Genomic DNA, 18,773 nt, shown 5'->3' with positions numbered 1-18,773 from the left:
TAGCCACAATGAGATTGCTATGGCTGCATTTAATTCTGTCTTTTAAATAACCTGTGCATTGGCAATGTTTTTAAAAGCTGCTATTATAGTGGAATTATGCTATATTTAGGAGTAGGTGAAACACAGAAGCAGGAAAGCACTGCTTTTCTATTAATTAGATTCTCCTGTTGTTCAAAAAGAGTTTTCTGTAATATAAAATACCAGTTCATTCGCCTATTTGCTGTCTTCTGTGTTTCTGTTTTTTCTCAATGGTTAGTACCAGGGTTACATCTAAAATTCTCCATATCTGATCTTCCCACCACCACCAATTTGGGGGTTTCGACAGTGCAATCCTAAACCCCAGGTGCCAGTGTATTTTCATGTAATACTGGCATCTCCTCAAGTGATGCCAACTTGGCACTTAGTTGCTGTCCTAACCCATTTACAACGCTGGCCATAGGCTTGTACACTGGCAGTGCAATCCTGGACACAGCTGATCCTTCTAAACCTATGAACTTCAACTGCAACTCTGTTTAGGGCTGCACTGTTAAGCCCAAGTCCCCAGATGTACCCAATGGTGCCGACTGTGGGCCATGGGGTATGGTGCCTGGGACAGGGTGGCCACTATGCTTGCTTGGCCTGGGTGGCTCCCAGTGGCCCCCTGGCACAGCGTGGGAGACAATGGGATCCAGCTGCCCAGCAGGCCAATCAGTGGCTGCCTGGCCAGGTGGGGGAAAGGCCTCTTGCAGGTGGAGCTGGCGTGGACAGCCTCCAGCTGGGTCTTCGGGTGAGTCTTAAATAGGGGAGTCGGCATCTCCCCCTCCCTCCCTGTGCTTCCTTGGTAGTGGTACAAATGCGTTTGATTTCTCGCCTCTCTGGTTTGGGGTTTCTTTTGATTTGAGACATTGGTGGTTGGTTAATCTCATGTCACAGCTTTGTGGAGGTGGTTTGGCATGGGTCCTTTTGGGGGAAACATGGCTGGACAGCAGTGTTTCCCCATTGTTGGGGATCTCCTTAAGAGATCTTGGGAGTGAGAGAGCCAGTTTGGTGTAGTTGTTAAGAGTACAGGACTCTAATCCGGAGAGCCGGGTTTGATTCCCCACTCCTCCGCTTGAAGCCAGCTGGGTGACCTTGGACTAGTCACAGTTCTCTGGAGCTCTCTCAGCCCCACCCACCTCACAGGGAATTTTGTTGTGGGGATAATAATGATATACTTTGTAAACCACTCTTGAGTGGGCATTAAGTTGTCCTGAAGGGCGGTATATAAATCAAATGTTGTTGTTGTTGTTATAAACAGAAGGGGCAAGCCCAGCTCGGGCGCTGCTGGAGCGTTCTCACTCCCAGATGGCAGGGGAACCACACAGAGGCTTATGTCCATGTGGATGTCCACTGGCTGCCATCCTCTGGTTTCTCCTCAGCAGGTGAGCTGAGGGGAAGTGGGGTGGTCATTGGCTGGCAGGCAGGTCACCCAATGCTTGGATCCCAGCCACATGAGGTACCAATGCTCTGTAAAGCTGTAATCAATAAAGTTTTGGCCATCTCATACCCATGTCATCTCTTGCCCTGCTTGCCCCCTTCACCCTGCAATCAGTCAAACTTGATTCCAAAGGGAAACAAATGCATTAGTAATTCTCCATTGTTTCATTTTCATTTCTGGATTTTTTTTTATAGAGAGCACACAGAAAGCAGGTGCCTTTCTTGAGAGTTCCTGAAGAGGTTTTTCTTCTTACTGGCAGCCCTTCTCTAAAGCTTAAAGGCCCTTAAACTGCTGCTGTATCCTGCAGCAGAAAATCCTGGTTGCTTTCTGAAGCCACAAGGAGATTTTCCACACCGGATGAATGCTAACTAGCAACCTGACTTCTCGAAATAATAGTTGAGGGGGAATCTCTCCCAAACGGAGATGGTGACTGCTTCCTTTAAAATCTGCTTGTTTTTATGCTCTGCATCCTAAGAGTTTAGAAGCCACAGAATTCAGTCAAACTGAAAACAAAAGAGGGAAAAAGAAAGCAGAGAAGGTAAACTATCAATGGAGCCGAAGGCAAAAGATTTGCAAGTGGCTTTATCTCCTGGGCGGATTACAGAAGCAGCAGGTCTTCTCTAGTTTTGAAGCAGGACGGAGAAGCAGAAATATTGTCCATGTTTTGAATAAGAATGGTCAGCTTTATACCTGAGACATCGACATGCGGGATTAAGGAACGTGTGACTCGGTGGTGGAGACCCCCAGTTTGTGTGATGGAGTTGTCCAGTTCTACCCAGTATCTGCAGTTAAAACAGTGTAATGTAGAAGGCTTCTTCTTCTCCAGAGATCTTGGAAAGCTACTACCAGGCAGGGCCAACAATACTAAGCTGGAAGGTCTATAATAGTCCATCTGGTGCATGATAAGGCATCAGAATTATTATTAGTGGAGGAGGCTGTCGCTCAGTACCAATGCCTACACACTACATGAAGAAGGTTCCGGGTTCAAGTGGCATCTCCTAGCTTTCCACTTTTATTTAAGTACCCTTCCATCTATTATCATTTTTAGTAATAGTTGTTCTTTGGCCAGTTTGGTCAGGTGTAGTGGTTAAGAGCGCGGGACTCTAATCCGGAGAGCCGGGTTTGATTCCCCACTCCTCCACTTGAAGCCAGCTGGGGGACCTTGGGCTAGTCACAGCCCTCTCAGAGCTCTCTCAGCCCCACCCACCTCACAGGGTGTTATGTTGTGGGGATAATAATGGCATACTTTGTAAACCACTCTGAGTAGGCATTAAGTTGTCCTGAAGGGCAGTATATAAATCGAATGTTATTATGTTATTATTATTATTTTTGTTACTCTTAGTTTTCAGCTACATGATCATAAAAAGCTTTCCATTTTCCCAGAAATTCTAGGACTGGCCTATTATGCATATAAAATGTTCATTTCATTGTACCACACAACTATCTTCATGTTTTGAAAGCTGAGTGTGTTTAGAAATTTTTCTGAACTGTTAACAGAATGGGGGAAAATGGTGTATAGAGAATCAATGATTATCCTAGTCATGCTTAACTACAAATAATGGCATTTGGTTTCATGAGATGGTGGCATCAGGGCTGGTGGAAGGAATGGTGGGTAGACCATCTTTGTCTAGGGAAGTTTGGTCCAGAGGCAAAGCTAGGGGTCAGATCTTAGGCATCTGGGGTTTGTCCTGGAGCAGATACGTACACTAAAAGGAATGGTTGAGACCGGGGAACAATGCTTTTTGCTTGGTGGTGGTGGTGGAGTCCATTAGCAATCTGTCTCTGTGGATCAGGTCCAACTTTTTTTTCCAAAGTAAATGGGCATGCCATACAGCTTTGATAGGTTCAGGTAGATAGCTGTGCTGGTCTGTAGTAGAACAGCAGGATTTGAGCCAGTGGCGTCTTAGACACCAACAATATTTTCAAGGTCTAAGCTTTCAAGAATCAAAGCTCCTTTCTTCAGAAACCAGTATTAGAAGAAGGGAGCTTTGATTCTCAAAAGCTTAGACCCTGAAAATCTTGTTGCCCTCTAAGGTACCACCGGACTCAAACCCTGCTGTTCTACAACTTTGAGTTTTACAAACTTCTCTTTCCGTTTTGAGAGATCTACAAAATTGGCTCCTGATTCTAGTCGCAGAAGAATGTCAAACATGCAGTAACGTATTTTTAAAGGTGATATAAAGCACGGCATGTGTACTTTTTCTCTCCCACTCTGAAATATGGGGCACTCTATATCCTAAACCAGGAAAGGCAGATGTTTGATCATCGCTTGTACAGGACGGCCTGGAGAATTTACTCCCTGCTGTTGCTCTTCTGAGTAATGCAGCCATTGCAAATTCACACCACTTTCAAGCATCTTTAAATTGCCCTCCAAGAACATCCGTTTCCCCCCCTTTCTACTTTTCTCATAACAGCGACTGAAATAGATCAAGAGGTAGGAAAGCAACCGCTTAAAAGAAATACACCTTCAGAGACAAATAACCCCTTGTCCTGAACCAGGTCTAATGTTTTAAGAATTCTCAGCTGAAAAAACAGCTCCTTGTTACACAGCATTTGGAACTGCCTGATAGCTGGAACCAACAGAACAAAAAATAAAGTACTTTACTAAACTGGAGGGGGAGGGTCAAATAGACTCCAAAGCAAGTAATCAAAAATAATAATTGAAGTTTTCATTGAACGAGATATCAGCGGTAAAGGGGGGTGGGGAAAGCTATATTAAATATTTCCCTTTGGCAGTAAAGGAACAGTAACCAAAGAGGGATGGGGATTGCAGCTCAGAGAATCTTCTTTGCATGCAGAAGGTCCCAGGGTTCAATTCCCAGCACCTCCCATTAAAAACCTGAGGTAGGAGGTAATGTGGGACACCCTGCCTGAAACCCTGGAGAGATGCTGCCAGTCTGAGTAGACAAAACTGTCCTAGATAGACCAAGTGTCTGTCTCAGTAGATAGTGATGCCATGTAGTTGATTCAAAGACATCAGGGAGGAAAGACTACATATATTTTTGTCCCATATGATCATAAGAGCCCCGTGGCGCAAAGTGGTAAGCAGCAGTATTGCAGCCCAAGCTCTGCTCACGACCTGAGCTCGATCCTGGCAGAAGCTGGGTTCAGGTAGCCAGCTCATGATTGACTCAGCCTTCCATCCTTCTGAGGTCGGTCAAATGAGTACCCAGGTTCGTGGGGGTAAAGTGTAGATGACTGGGGAAGGCAATGGCCAACCACCCTGCTACAAAAAGTCTGCCAAGAAAACGTTGTGATGCGACGTCCCCCCATGTGTCAGTAATGACTCGGTGCTTGCATTCATAGGACAACACACCTAGAGCCGCTCTGCCATCCTTGACCCATTTCAAACTGGTTTCAGGCCTGTGTTTGATATCAAGATGGCTTTTGTTGCGCTGCTGGATGCTCTTCACTTAAAGCTGGACAGGGGACAATCTTCTCTGTTGATACTGTTTGATTTTCCAGAGGTCTTTGACACTGTTGACCCCTCTGTTCTTATCGAGCAGCTGGAATACAGAGTTGGTATTAAGGGAGGAGCCCCTTGGTGGTTTTCACCGGCATTTCCACCAAAGAGTTTCCACCAGAGGAGCAAAATCATCTAGATTTGCACTGTGGAGTGTCACAGGGTTCTGTTTTCTCACCCATGCTCTTTAATATAATATATGAGGCTGCTGTGTAAGATTGTCCAGAGTTTTGGGGGGGGGGATGTCATCAATATGCAGATGACAACCATCTCTATATTTCATTATCCAGGCCTCCAGATGTGTCCATCTTGGTTCTGAACCGGTGCTTTGAGGCTGTGGTCAGGTGACTAAGATCCAAACTACAAGTGATGCCTGAATCTAGTTGGACACTTGTCAGCTTCCCTCAAGTTTTGATGGGAAATGTAGGCATCCTGGACTTGCAGCTTGGCTCTCTGACTGCTGTCCAATGGACTTTTCAACTGTCACTTGTCCAACATTCTGCCAAGCTGCCTACATTTCCCATCAAAACTTGGGGGAAGCTGACAAGTGTTCAATTAGTGTCAGGCGTCACTTGTAGTTTGGCCCTGAGGCAGAACATGCTGAAGTTGAGTGTAGACAAGACAGAGGTGATGCTAGGCTGATGTTCTAGAGAGACCAGATCCACGTAGCCTAGATGGAGTGGAGTTGGCTTTTCCAGAACAGGTTAAGGGCTTGGGGGTGCTCATGGACCCAGCCTTCTATCAGCTGCATCCAGTTTCCCAACCCTCTCCTTCCTTAAATTCAGCTGATCAGGCCATGCTGGTCCATTGTTCTGTAACCTGACCGCTGGATTACTGTGACATGTTCTATGTTAAGCTGTCCTTGGAGACAACTCGAAAGCCACAGCTGGTCTGGAATGTGGCAGTCCAGCTATTGTCAGGGGTTATCCAATGGGAGCATACATTTCCCACTTTGAAATAGATACTCTGGATGTCAGGTTGTTTCCGAGTTCAATTCAAGGTGCTGTTTATTATCTTTACAGCCCTTTATGGCCTGAGGCCCACCTATATGAAGGGCCATCTCCTTCCATTATGTTTCTGTGCACAAACTATGGTCTTCAGGCTGCCTCCTGTTGGCTGTTCCCACACTTCAGAGTGGTGCACTTTGCATCTGCGGGGCCTTTTCTGTCATGGCTCCCACTTTGTAGAATGGGCTTCCTGAAGAGGTGAGGGGTGATGATTCATCTCTAGAAATCTTTAGGAAGTGCTGCAAGGCCTGTTTGTTTGTCAGGGCTTTTGATGGGCTATGAAGACCAGGAGGGAGGTATTTGAGGTTTGTTGTTTTATTTTGCTTTTAACTTGTAATGTTTTGATGGTTACCATACTCTGCCTTAAACCAAGAGGAAAGGCAGGGTAAAATATTTTAATAAATAAAGAATAATAAAACATGTGCCCATGGCTCCCACCAATCTCCCACCTTATCTCAGATGGCCCACTTCTTTCTTCCCCCATGCATTGTTTTAAGTATTCCTACTAGTCTGGCTTGGGAAGAACTGCAAGTCCATTCAGCAACACAACTAAGTAACATTTGCTATTGTGCACATTATTCCCTATTATCAATGTGATGAGTACGCATGGGTTGCTATTCTGCTCGATCTAATGCTTTTTCTCCTTTCTTTTCCCCAACCTCCTTCCTTTTAGAAATAATAACAGCATGTTCAGCGAAGTGGTGCAGTTGAACTTTGAAATAACCAGTTTCAGCAGCCTTTCGGGAACCCAGCCAATCACTTGGCAGGTGGAATATCCCCGAAAGAGGACGACGGACACAGCCCTCTCTGAAATCTTCATTTGCCAAAAAGATCTTGTGGGGATCGTACCTCTGGCAATGGTAAGCAAGCACACGTTCGTGCATGACGCTCAGTTTTTGTTGGCATTCGTCCATGTCAAGGTTGTTTTTGTGTGAAAATTGTCATTCAAAATTCTTTCATCCAAAGGGAAGGCCTGCAAGCTGTCATTAATATTCACATTAAGAGAACGAAGACATGGGGACTCAGAAATAGCACCACCATCTTTATCGGGGATGTAACTACAGTTGTCCTCCAAGCTGAATTCAAGATGGGTTTTGCGGTTCTACATGTCAGGTGGCCCCGCCCACCTGACTCTCGGCCATTTGGGGCCCGTTTTGGCCTGGATCGGGCCTCTGACGGGTGGTGAATCACTCTCCCGCTCACCAGCAGCCTGATCCTGACCATTTTGGGCCCCTTTTCAGCCATTTTCAGCCCCTTTTTGCCATCCTGGGCCCAATTTCGGCCCTGAATGGCCAGGATTGGGTCCAAAACAGCCAGATTAGGTGATGTCAGGGGGTGTAGCATATGCAAATCAGTCATACTAATGACACACTTCCGGTGATGGCAAGAGGCGTGGCATATGCTAATGAGTTATGCTAATGAGTTATGCTAATGAGTTCTTCCAGCTCTTTTTCTACAAAATGACCCCTGTATAAAGCTGTCCTTATACGTCCATACAGACCAGGACTGCCAAGGGTGGATTGGCCACTAAGGCCACAGGGAAATGTTCTCTGGGGTTGATGGCCTGGGGGGCTGCACCTACAACCAGGCCCGCCCTCCCCCCCCCAGACCCAAGCAAGGGATAGCCCTCTCCTTGTGCCACATGGGGAAGGAGTTGTATGGCACTAAGCTCTGAGTGGCTCTGAAGACTCCTGGCCAAACTTTTCATGGCATAAGACCAGCTGGCAGCCTTATTCTATCTCCCTCGGAGGTCAGGGCACAAAGTGGAGCCCTTTTTCCTGGGCCATTTTTTCTTCCCAGTCTGCCTTTCCAGGATGCCTGCCCCACTTGGCCGTATCTTTCCAAAGAGCAGTCATGAGAAATTTTAAAATCATTTTCACTTCTTTTCCCTCACGAAGTCAAAGGTGATTGGCTAGATAATATGGTTTGCCACTTCCCTTTCTTTCCAAACATGAGCGTTCCTGCTTGATTTCACTGGTTTTTCTGTATGTGACTTGAACCTTTCATTTGTTATTTTGGCGCCACTTTCTGATTCCTTGCCCCAAATTATAGGATAACTTGCATTCTGCATACATGATGCAAATGAATCTACCAAGTCAGCAGTGAAGTGCATAGAACTGAAACCATTTAAAAATGGAAATGGTTTTTAAAAAATGAAACTTTTTGCTGATACCTAAGGAAAGACAACTTGAGAAAACGAAAAGGAAAGATCAATATGAATGAACAGGTGGACATATTTGCAGGCAATACCAAAAAGGAGGTGTGTGTTTCGATCCTGCCAAAAATTTGCTCCAAAACCAGCAAGCGTTTCTGGCTTTGGTTGTCATTGAAAGAAATGAATGAAGTGGCTTTTGGACTACTCAGTGCTTAATTGTAAACTCAGCGACCTTCATCTAGCGAGAGCATTTCGCCAGATAAAACCAGGCTTTAGCCTAGTATTGAGACGCCTCCTAAAAATATACTTTGAAATGCCTTCTGAATTCTAAGTGCCTTTTGTTGCCATGCCGAGTGATAAGTCTTGGCACTGTTTGTAACACGCCGCACTAATAGAATCCAGGTGGATAAGATGCCAGCGGTCGAAATTGGCTTTGTGAGCAGGAATAGGACTAGATAAAGGGAATGTTCGCTGCTTTCTCTCCGCTAACTCCGCAGTTCCAGCCGGGCTCCTTTTCATTTCTTCTTCATTTGAACGTTAATCTCCTGCCGAGTTGATTCCTTGGCAATTCTCTTGTTCCAAATCACAGAGAGAGAGTCAAAGGGAAAGTTTGATGCTGCCATCTGCTAAGAAGTGGAAACAGCTCCGTGTTTTCGGGGAAGTTAAGTACTTCCAATTCTGCAGGAAAAACGTAGGTCCCCGTCCATTTAGTATTAAGTGCACCTAAGGATGAACTTGTTCCAAATACGTACAAATCGAAGAAGTAGCCTTATGTTGAGCCTAAGCGTCGGTCTCTCTGGTGCTGTGTGCCTTGAGTGGCAGCAGCTCTCTGGAGTCTTTCTTTTTCCCCCAAGCTACCTGAGCTCCTTTGGCTGGAGATGCTAGGAGATGAACCTGGGACCTTCTGTACACAGAACAGGTGCTTAGCCACAGAGCGACACCTCCTCCCCTCTGCCCCAGTGCAGACACCTGTACGCAGATGGAGGAAACTATGTTCCCAGCCACAAGCATATACCTTCAGCTGAACCATGGCTCTTCCCCTCAAGATGAACCGTTGGTTCATCTAGCTCAGCATCGTCTGCTCTGTGGGTGATTCACTTTGGTCTCAAGCACAGAAAAATCTTTCCCAGGACCTGTCCCCTAACATTCTTTTAATTGGAGGTACCTGGGATTGGACCTGAGACATCAACATGTGCTACATGAATTTCCTCCATGCACGCACACACACACACAAAAGCAAAATGGTCATCGCTATGATGGATGGTGTGTAGGCCTCTCCTAAATACATGTGAAGGTGCCTTCTACCTTCTGAGACCCAGTTTGGTATAGAGGTTAAGAGCAGCAGGACTGTAACCTGGAGAACCAAGTTTGATTCCCCACTCCTCCTCTTGTAGCCACCTGGGTGACCTTGGGTCAGTCACAGCTCTTTCAGAGCTCTCTCAGCCCCACCCACCTCACAAGGTGATTGTCGTGAGGATAATAATAACATACTTTGTAAAGCATTGAGAGAGCCAGTTTGGTGTAGTGGTTAAGAGTGCGGGACTCTAATCTGGAGAACTGGGTTTGATTCCTCACTCCTCCGTTTGAAGCCAGATGGGTGACCTTGGGTCAGTCACAGCTCTCCAGAGCTCTCTCAGCCCCACCCACATCACAGGGTGATTGTTGTTGTGCAGATAATAATAACATACTTTGTAAATCACTCTGAGTGGGTGTTAAGTCATCCTGAAGGGTGGTATATGGAATGTTGTTGTTGTTGTTGTTGTTGTTGTTGTTGTTGTTGTTGTTGTTGTTGTTGTTGTTGTTGTTGTTGTTGTTGTTGTTGTTGTTGTTGTTGTTGTTGTATCAGAGCCTTGATCCATCACAATCACTACTGCCTGCTCATTCTTGGAGCAGCTCTCCAGGATCTCAGGTAGAAGTCATTCAAATATCTACTCTCTCACCCTTTAAATAGAGGTGCCAGTGACTGAACCAGGGACCTTCTGCATGCAAAGTAGAGGCTGTTCCACTGAATCACGACCCCTCTCCCTAAACACAACAATCATGGACTGACCAAACACCATTTTCTCCTCTCAATAATCCTGTGAGTTAGATGAGGTTGAGAGACTGCCCATCCCAAGATCCCTTCAATAAAGGGGTCACTAAATTTATTGTTGGGCACCAATAACCTGGCCAAGGTTCCTTGACCTGCAAGATGCCCTGCAAAGTTTGTCTTCCTATTGCACCCCATGCCCACCTGTATCCATGCTCCACCACGTGGCTACAATCTCCCCCCAAAGATGAACCCAATCATTCTAAGATTTATTGTCGAAGGCTTTCACGGCCGGAGAACGATGGTTGTTGTGGGTTTTCCGGGCTGTATTGCCGTGGTCTTGGCATTGTAGTTCCTGACGTTTCACCAGCAGCTGTGGCTGGCTTCTTCAGAGGTGTAGCACCAAAAGACAGAGATTGGTGACACTGAGAGATCTCTGTCTTTTGGTGCTACACCTCTGAAGATGCCAGCCACAGCTGCTGGCGAAACGTCAGGAACTACAATGCCAAGACCACGGCAATACAGCCCGGAAAACCCACAACAACCATCATTCTAAGATTCTTACTATTCTCAGATCGGGTGGGTAACCATATGGGTCTAGAGTAGAAGATCAAGATTCTGGTCCAGTAGCACCTTAAAGACCAACTAGATTTCAAGGGTATGAGCTTTTGAGACTCCTGATCTGATGTACGTACACCTCTGGCAGCTATAGAACTTACTCTGGCATGAGTGTGAGGTTTTCATGGAAGAAACCAACATTCACATCCCCACTCAGTCCTGATACTCATGAGATGGTTTCGGGCAGGTCATTTTCTCTCAACATTCTTTGTAGGGCTGTTACTAGTCTCAGGCTGCAATCCAAAGAGCAATTCCCTGGGATTAAACCCTGTGGAATCACACAAGACTTAATTCTGAGTAGAGTTGCTTAGGTTTGTTCCCTAAAATGCTACAGTGAGCTCAGAAAAGGGCAGGATGTAGCAAAATTCTCCTAATTGTCCTATCCTCGCACCTGGGAATTGCTCCAAAAAGCTTGACCTATGAAGTATGATACAAATCCATTCCATCATCTTAATTATCTTCCAAACAAAGGGCTGTGAGAGAAAGAATTGCATTTTGTAAAGGATTCAGACAAGCTGAGCTTGACAAGGGATTGACAAGGAACTCATAATGTTTACGTTATAAAATGAAACAAAAGCAGCGACTGGAAAGTTGCAGCTCTTACACGTTCCATGCAGCTGCCCATTTTGCCCACTGAAGAGAACCTTCCAGTAGCCATCATCCTCTCTTGCTTTGGTTTGTGCTAACTGGATAGGTAGTCCATACAGGTAAGGATGTAATATTGAGACCCAACTTCAGCTGATTGGAAAGCAACCAGTGGAAGCAATTGGGTGCACAACCTCTATGCGAGTTGTTATAACTGCACATTAGCAATGAAGTAAAATCGATACCTATAAATCTAGGTCTGTATTTGTAGGGTTGGGTTGCATGTGTGGTAATTAGGGGTATTCACAGAAAGAATGTCTGTTTCTGAATTTTGGGGAAAGATCAAGGAATTGAATGGGTCTTCCTGTGGTGTCCATCCCAATCTGAATAGAGGTGGAGTTAGCCTCTTTCTCTTCCTAGGCCCAGTGACATGCTTACCAGGGCTCCTGTAGGCTGTGGGCCTACTCAGTTCCTCTCTCTGCTTCCAAGCCCATGTAATGTTTCTTCCTTGTGCTCCAGGGCCAGGCACCCATTAAGGCAGGCCCAGCCTCCGCCTCAAGCGCTGAGGCACTGAAGGGGGCACCGGAGGGGGTGCCGGGGTGGGGGCGCACACCACAGAGGTGATGTGCCTGGCCTGCAGCTGCTGCAGCCTGTCAGCCCCGCACCGCCGCCGCCGCTGCCGCCAAGACACGCCACCGGCCAGGTGCACCAGCCACGGGCTAGGCACAGCAGGCATCCAGGGCGTCATGCAGAACCTCCCCAGCCAACCACCATGCCCGACTGGGAGCACGGGCAGCCTCCACCCGCCATCCCAGCCGCTCACTGGCCAATGTGGTTGGCTTGCTGCATGATGATGTCACATGCAGTGATGTCATCACACAGTTCGGGGGGCACGCGTGGGCACCAGAAATCCTGGCGCCGCCCCTGTTCAAGCCACTCTTCTGTCCCTGTTTCCAAGCCATCTCCCATAAATGGGCCACCACAGATCCACTCTGTCCTGCCACCCTGTGTCACCAGAGTCCCAGGATGTTCTCTCATACAGATGTTTGCAAGATCCTGAGCAGCTGCATGAAGGGAGAGCATCTGGGATGTCCCATATGAACAGGCTTCACCCTGTTCTCATCCAGTCTCCACGAATAGTGAAGGAAACTAGAAGGCCATCCTGTCCACGGTTGTACCTTTAGTGCATACATCCATCAATTTCTCTTGCACTAAACAGATTCAAGGAGTAACAGGTTTCCCGGACTCTTGTCTGGCAATGCCGTTCTCCTGTCCACCCCACCCCTGCAGCATCAGGCTCCTTCTTCCAGCCTTGCAACACCACCTCTGGCAATATCTCAGCTGTAGGTGTCTCCACAGGGCCCCAGGCCTTCTCCACCATTAGGCCAGCAGGAGCCAACGCCCAGGCACAACCCTGGGGAACAGCTTGCAGCCACTCAGCTCACTCACCCTTCTGCAGCTGCCCAGGCAGCTCCACCTCAGCCAAGTCCACAGGAGATTGCCAGCAGCACAAGCCAGGCAGGCACAGGCCTCAAGCTGCCAAGCGAACCACTGGGGAGGGTGCAGAAGCAGCAGAGGCGAACTAAGCAGAGAGCAGACCAAATGCCCCGCCCTAGGCTGGGATGGAGTGGGCGGGACCAGAAGACTGCAGCGTCTACCCAGCCCTCCCATCAGACAGGTTGGGAGCAGGGCCAGTCAGGGAGGCTGGGTGGCTAGTGGGAGCAGAGCCAGGGAGATGGGGCGAGGGGAGGCCTTTAAATTCAGGTTCCTGTGAAGGCTGAAGAGGGAGAGGCAGCTGGAGCGTGCTGTCACTCCCAGGGCTCGAGAAGGCACAGGATGGTGCAACTCCTTTCTCTGCCCATTTGAGGCTGGAGGACGTCCACCTGGGGAGCTGACAAGATGGTAGGCCGTCAGAGGGGGGGCACCAGTGAGGGAGGAGCCTCACACTCTTCCATTTGAGGCTTCTGAAAAGAGCTGAGCCAGGATGATGTCATGGTTGGACTAGCAATTGGAAGATGCAGATTTCCCCTTTGTTCCTTTGGTTAAAGCTTAACTGTTTAATTGTGTGGCATTCTGGAATCAAATATTAATACTCAGGACTTTTTTCTGGCGGGGGAGGCACTTGTGTACCGCAATTTGCTTTGCGGCCAAAGCGATTGCTCTTTGCTTTTTAGGAAATAGCAAAAACGTATTCATAAAAATTAAACTTGAAAAATAACTCTGATCAGATAAAACAGTCCTTGACTCCAAAGGGAAACGATATTTAATGTACATCCCCCAAACAAGAGGTGACAACTAACGGCTGAGTCAGCAATGCTGCTGCTGCTAGCTACAGGCCATAATTTAATACTTAAGCTGGAAACAGGAGGGAAGAGGCATTGGTAACACTTTGACTAATACTGGACAGCCTGGTGTTGCAGTTACGCATGTATGTGCCATCAAGTCGCAACCGACTTACAGCGACCCTAACAAGGGGATTTTAAGGCAAGGGAGAAGCACAGTTGGTTTCCTGTTGTCTTCCACTGCAAAATATCCCAGCCATCCCCGCTAGTCTCCCATCCAAGTTCTGACCAGGGCCGACCCTGCTTAGCTTCTGAGATCTGGCAAGCTCAGGCTATACCCTACCATTTTCCTTCCCATGTTTTGATTACATTCTTAAAAAATTGTGACAAATCAAGACCTGAAGGAGGAAAAAAAGATGGACTACAGTGGAAAACACTGGGCTGCAATGACTTAGCGATGACATTTTCTGAAATCTCAGCTAACAAGGAGGGAATGAACTGTTGCAATCACAGATGGATTAAACAGTAAAAGGGTCATCATAATAGATATTTCTCAGTATGCTTATTTTGCAAACTATCCTTTTCAGAGCAGCACTTCCCACCCACTCAGCAGTTAGGGTTAGTCTCAAAGGGGTGCAGTTTGCTGTCTGAGATGGAAGGACAGCAACCTTTACTGGCCACATAATATCTTGGCTTTTTCAGCCTCCTGTTTCTTGTTTCTCTTGCAAACTTCTTCAGAGTTCTCAGCTGCCGCATTCAGTCCTTCCGTCCCAGGGAGAGCTGCTCCTTTGCCCCCCCCTCCCCGGTCGGGTCTGGCATGTGAAAGACAGCAACCACGGGCACATATGGTGGCTGCAGTTCTTGGCAGCCATGGGACTGAAAGTGTCGTTCTATTAATGTTGCTTGCAAGCAACAGCATCTGGAGCGAGAGTTTGCTGGCTTGGTCTGACGCTGGCCGGTTCTGAAGTTTCTCCAATATTCCTTGTTCCTGCTGCCATGGCAGCTGCAACGTTGCCCGTGAGGTCCTGTTGACAGAATTGGCTGTTGGAATTCGCTGCCTTTTCCAATACAGACGAAGGCTTAAATATCATTTTGCCTCTTGGTTGTCAAGCTGATGCTTCTAAGAAGTCCAACATAAATCCTTCCGGAGGAAGATCAAAACAAGCCCCCCAGTCCCAGAGAAGAAGGAGACAACTTGTCATTGGAGTTAGTCAGCAATCGGAAAGAGGGGGGGAATAATAATTTTATCTGTACCCAGCTGCCTACAGGTCTGCCTGTCTATGAAGTCCCTACCATCACTACCATTGGCTGGGCTGCAGTGATGTCACAGAATGTGCTTGAACATTCTAATAACTGAAGAGGAGGATAGGGTCAGCCATGAAGTGCTGAAAATTAGACCTATTAAGAATATGAGAGGAAGAGATGAGGAATAGCAGTTTATAGAGGCCAGAGGGTATAGGAGCTATGGTGTTGTTCTAGGAACTGACAGCCGAACCACACAATACGAATTACATGCGAATGACACAAAAATTTACTTACACGTGTTCCAATGTTGTTTTCAACTACACGCGCCAGGACTTCAGGACCTCCATCGAACCCGTGTTCGCGGTGGCACGGGTTTTCTCCACATACCTCCAAGATATCCCATCATGCATCTCCACTTCGCACAGATATGAAGTGAAAAATATAGGAAATAAGGACACTCTGCATTGCCGACTTACTGATCGTGACCGCGTACATGCGCTGTTGTGGCTACACTGGAGCAGAAAATTTTGAATGCGTGCCTGAACCAGGACACGTGCTCATTGACAGAATGCTGGACACGGGCATTTGGGGTAAGACAGGACTCCTGACACTCACTCGGTCTTGTGTAATTCGTATCGTGTGGTTCGACTCTGAGAGACTTGGGTTCAAATCCCCGTTCTGTCATAACACTCAAAGTATGACCTTGAGCCAGTCATTCTCTCAGCCCAATCTACCTCACAGGGTAGTTGTGAGGCTAAAGTGAGGAAGGAAGAATCATGTATGCTAGACTTTGCTCCTTGTAGGAGAGACATGATAAAAATATGGTTAATAGATAGATCACCATAGGGTTGCCTATTTCCAGGTGGGGCCCGGAGATCTCCTGGAATTACAATTGCTCTCCACAAAACAGAGATTAGTTTCCCTGGAAAAAATAGCAGCTTTGGAAGGCAGACTCTGTGGCATTATATCCCACTGAGGTCTTTCCCCAGGCTCCACCCTGAAATCTCCAGGAATTTCTCAACCCAGACTTGCCATCCCTAACCATATAGAAGGCGCCTGGAGCATGATCCAGACTCCAGATCATTTATTTAATGTCCAGAAAATGACCTGGCTATTAATCCTATTACTTTGGTATCAAGAGTAGCTTGGACTGAAGCCCTGCAATGGCTGGATGTTTACGTAGCTAACTGGGAAACGCTACATGGGCACCACACACAGGACAAATGTCCCTGGACACAGAGGTCAGGTGGTAAATCCTGGGGAAAGAGGGCTAGCTGTAGAGAACTGGGAGACATTGCACAGAGATATGCACGGCTGGCTGAGCAGAGAATGATGGAGGTGGCAACTGCTTGATCAGAAAGGTCCACTTGTATATACCGTCAGAAATAGCCCATGCCTGTCCTGTCTGAGCCCCATCCATGCCCATTTTGATTCTGTTCTGCTGAACACAGTGTATCTAGCTATAGCTCAATATCACTTTGCTAGTGTCATAACTATTCTTTCTCAGGCTTTCACAGGTGTTTATCTGTTGGACTGTAACAGCTTTCAGTGTTTATGAGCTTGTGCTCATTCCCAGACAGTGCTGTGTCTTGCTTCCTAGTAACTCATCGTGATATCACAAATATGTGAAATGTTCTCACACAAAGAGAGCGCCAAAGTATTGTTTACGTTTGGGAGGGGGGAGAAAGGAGTAAACTAGAATGGTAAATGTGTCTCTCACATGATGTCATTCCTGTCAACTTCTACTCATGCTGCTTAGATGTCTGCCTTGCTTCTAAGTAGTCCTATGGGCCTGTATATGGAACTGATCTGATTTCTGAATAAAATCCATTTGTCTAAGTGCTTGTGTCTTACTGCAAATGGGCCAGAGATCTGTCTGCTGTATCCTGTCATCCATAGCCTGACAATGCCGAGACGTGTCCCTGATAGGCTTGCAGTTGCGATTCAAACACCTAGCAGGTTAAGTCCCCTGAAGCAAAAATTCTTTAGACTAGGAATCCCCTTCTCCTGGTGGAGGCGGGGGATCCCCCACTTTCACCCTCTGCCTCCCACCTCCGCTTACCTGGCCGGCAGGGGAGGAAGGTACAGGAACAGGCCTCCCATGAGTTCTCCCGGGGCAGCGCAACGGCACCACTGATGTCATTGTGCCACCCTAGAAGCACTCCCACGCTTTGCCGTGGGCCAATTTGGGGCCCAAATGGGCCAAACTGGGCCCGTTTGAGGCCCAAATCGGCCTGCTGTGAAGTGGGTATGCACCCCTGTACCTGCGCGGTGATATCACTGCACAGTTGCAGGAGCGTGCACGCTGCACATATGAGTAAAGAAGAAAGAAGTAGATAACAAGGTAAGAGCCAGGTTGCCCTCCCCTCCCATTGGGAGGGTAAAGGGAGGGCAACCTTACTTTAGACTCAACCGCAGTCCATCAAATTCCAATCAGTTCTGGAGGGGATTCTGGAAAGATCTGCAGTTGGTAACGCAGACACATCTCACTGCAGAAGATCTGCTGGGGAGCAGGACGGTTTGCGACTGACAACTTAGCCTAACCGTCCTCTTCTCCCCCTCCGTGTCTTCCCCTCCTCCTTCGCCCTCCAGGCCTTCCCCAAGCAGCGCTGTCAAGCAGCAAAGTCAATCTCCCTAATGACGTGTGCAACAAACATCCTCGGTGATGAGAATTTGTCGAGATAATGAATTGTAAACCAGAAAGCCGAGCAAGGCAAACATGTGTCAGATGACAGAGTGAAGGTGAAACGCCTGCCGGGGGGGTGTGCGTGTGCCATCCCTGCGGCACGGGCCTGTGCTTATTTATTTATTTATTCAAATCCTTGGAGGGGAACGCAATATGTTTCTAGGGCCTTATAAAAGTCCCAGCGCATTTATCACCCTGCCTTCACTCTTTCCCTTCCGTTTATGATGAAGCGTTTTCGTCGTTAGCTAGTTGGACCTTTTTTTTTTTGCTTTTTCTGGTGGCTGTCATTACTCAAGCCACCTTCAGACCTCATTAATTACTGCTTGGCAGAGACAAGGTGCTTCTCCGTGGCCTGGTACTTGAGCAGTTACCAGAACTGTCACTGAAGAATATTTAAGGCATTTGAAGATATATCAAAAGCAAGCTTTCAGGGTTCTGGCATTTTTTAAAAACGACAGCACAACCTCAGCAGAGGCCAGGATTGGAACACAATTTTGGGCAAATCTCATGTTAAATATTTACAATGGATGCGGTCGGGTTTGGGGAAGGGGAAGACAGGTCAGAACGCCAACCTTGTAATGCTTGACTCTATTCTAAATGGAGCTTCACTCTGCCAAACAAGATGCCCTGCCCTTAGGGTTGCCAGCTCCATATTGGGAAATTCCTGGAAATTTTGGGGGTGGAGCCTGGAGGGGACATGGTTTGGGGAGGGGATGGACTTCAGCAGGGCATAATTCCATAGAGTCCACTCCCCAAAGCAGCCATTTTCTTCAGTGGAACTAATCTCTGTGGCCTGGAGATCAGTTGTAATTCGGAGAGTTCTTCAGCTACCACCTGGAGGTTAGCAAGCCTACCTGACGGTGAAAGAAAGAACTTCTCTTGTTAAAATAATATTTATACTCTGATGGTTGGTTTGGACATGGTGGTCAGGGGAGGAGAATGGGGAACTTTACAGAAACACTGTGCAAGAACATGTATGTAAAAAAGGTAAAGAACCCTTTGGGATGCTTGGGGTTTTGTTTTTTTAAAAAGGAAACTTTATTTTTCGATCCTTCGCACTTTCTGCTTTCAGTTTGCAATCTAATTGCAATTCAGGAAAAGGAGATTTTTTGCACAGGCCTGAAGTTTAGCCCCCTAGGCAGGGCTTTTTTTCTGGGAAAAGAGGTGGTGGAACTCAGTGGGTTGCCCTTGGTGAAAATGGTCACATGGCTGGTGGCCCCGCCCCCTGATCTCCAGACAGAGGGGAG

At 47.2% G+C, this 18,773-nt stretch overlaps 1 protein-coding gene across 1 annotated transcript in view; it reads left to right on the top strand.

Moving 5' to 3' along the window:
* The window catches only part of LOC129341007 (transmembrane protein 132C-like), a 189,531-nt gene that overhangs the window by 116,434 nt on the left and 54,324 nt on the right, over nt 1-18,773 (top strand). Inside the window, exon 4 of the mRNA XM_054995873.1 lies at nt 6,600-6,786. Coding sequence (XP_054851848.1) covers nt 6,600-6,786 — 187 coding nt within the window. The remainder of the gene's footprint in view (nt 1-6,599; nt 6,787-18,773) is intronic.

Source organism: Eublepharis macularius, chromosome 13 (genome assembly GCF_028583425.1).
Source record: "Eublepharis macularius isolate TG4126 chromosome 13, MPM_Emac_v1.0, whole genome shotgun sequence".
NCBI classification, from domain to species: Eukaryota; Metazoa; Chordata; class Lepidosauria; order Squamata; family Eublepharidae; genus Eublepharis; species Eublepharis macularius.
The sequence above is the reverse complement of the archived record's forward strand: the minus strand, read 5'-3'. Positions and strand labels throughout refer to the sequence as shown.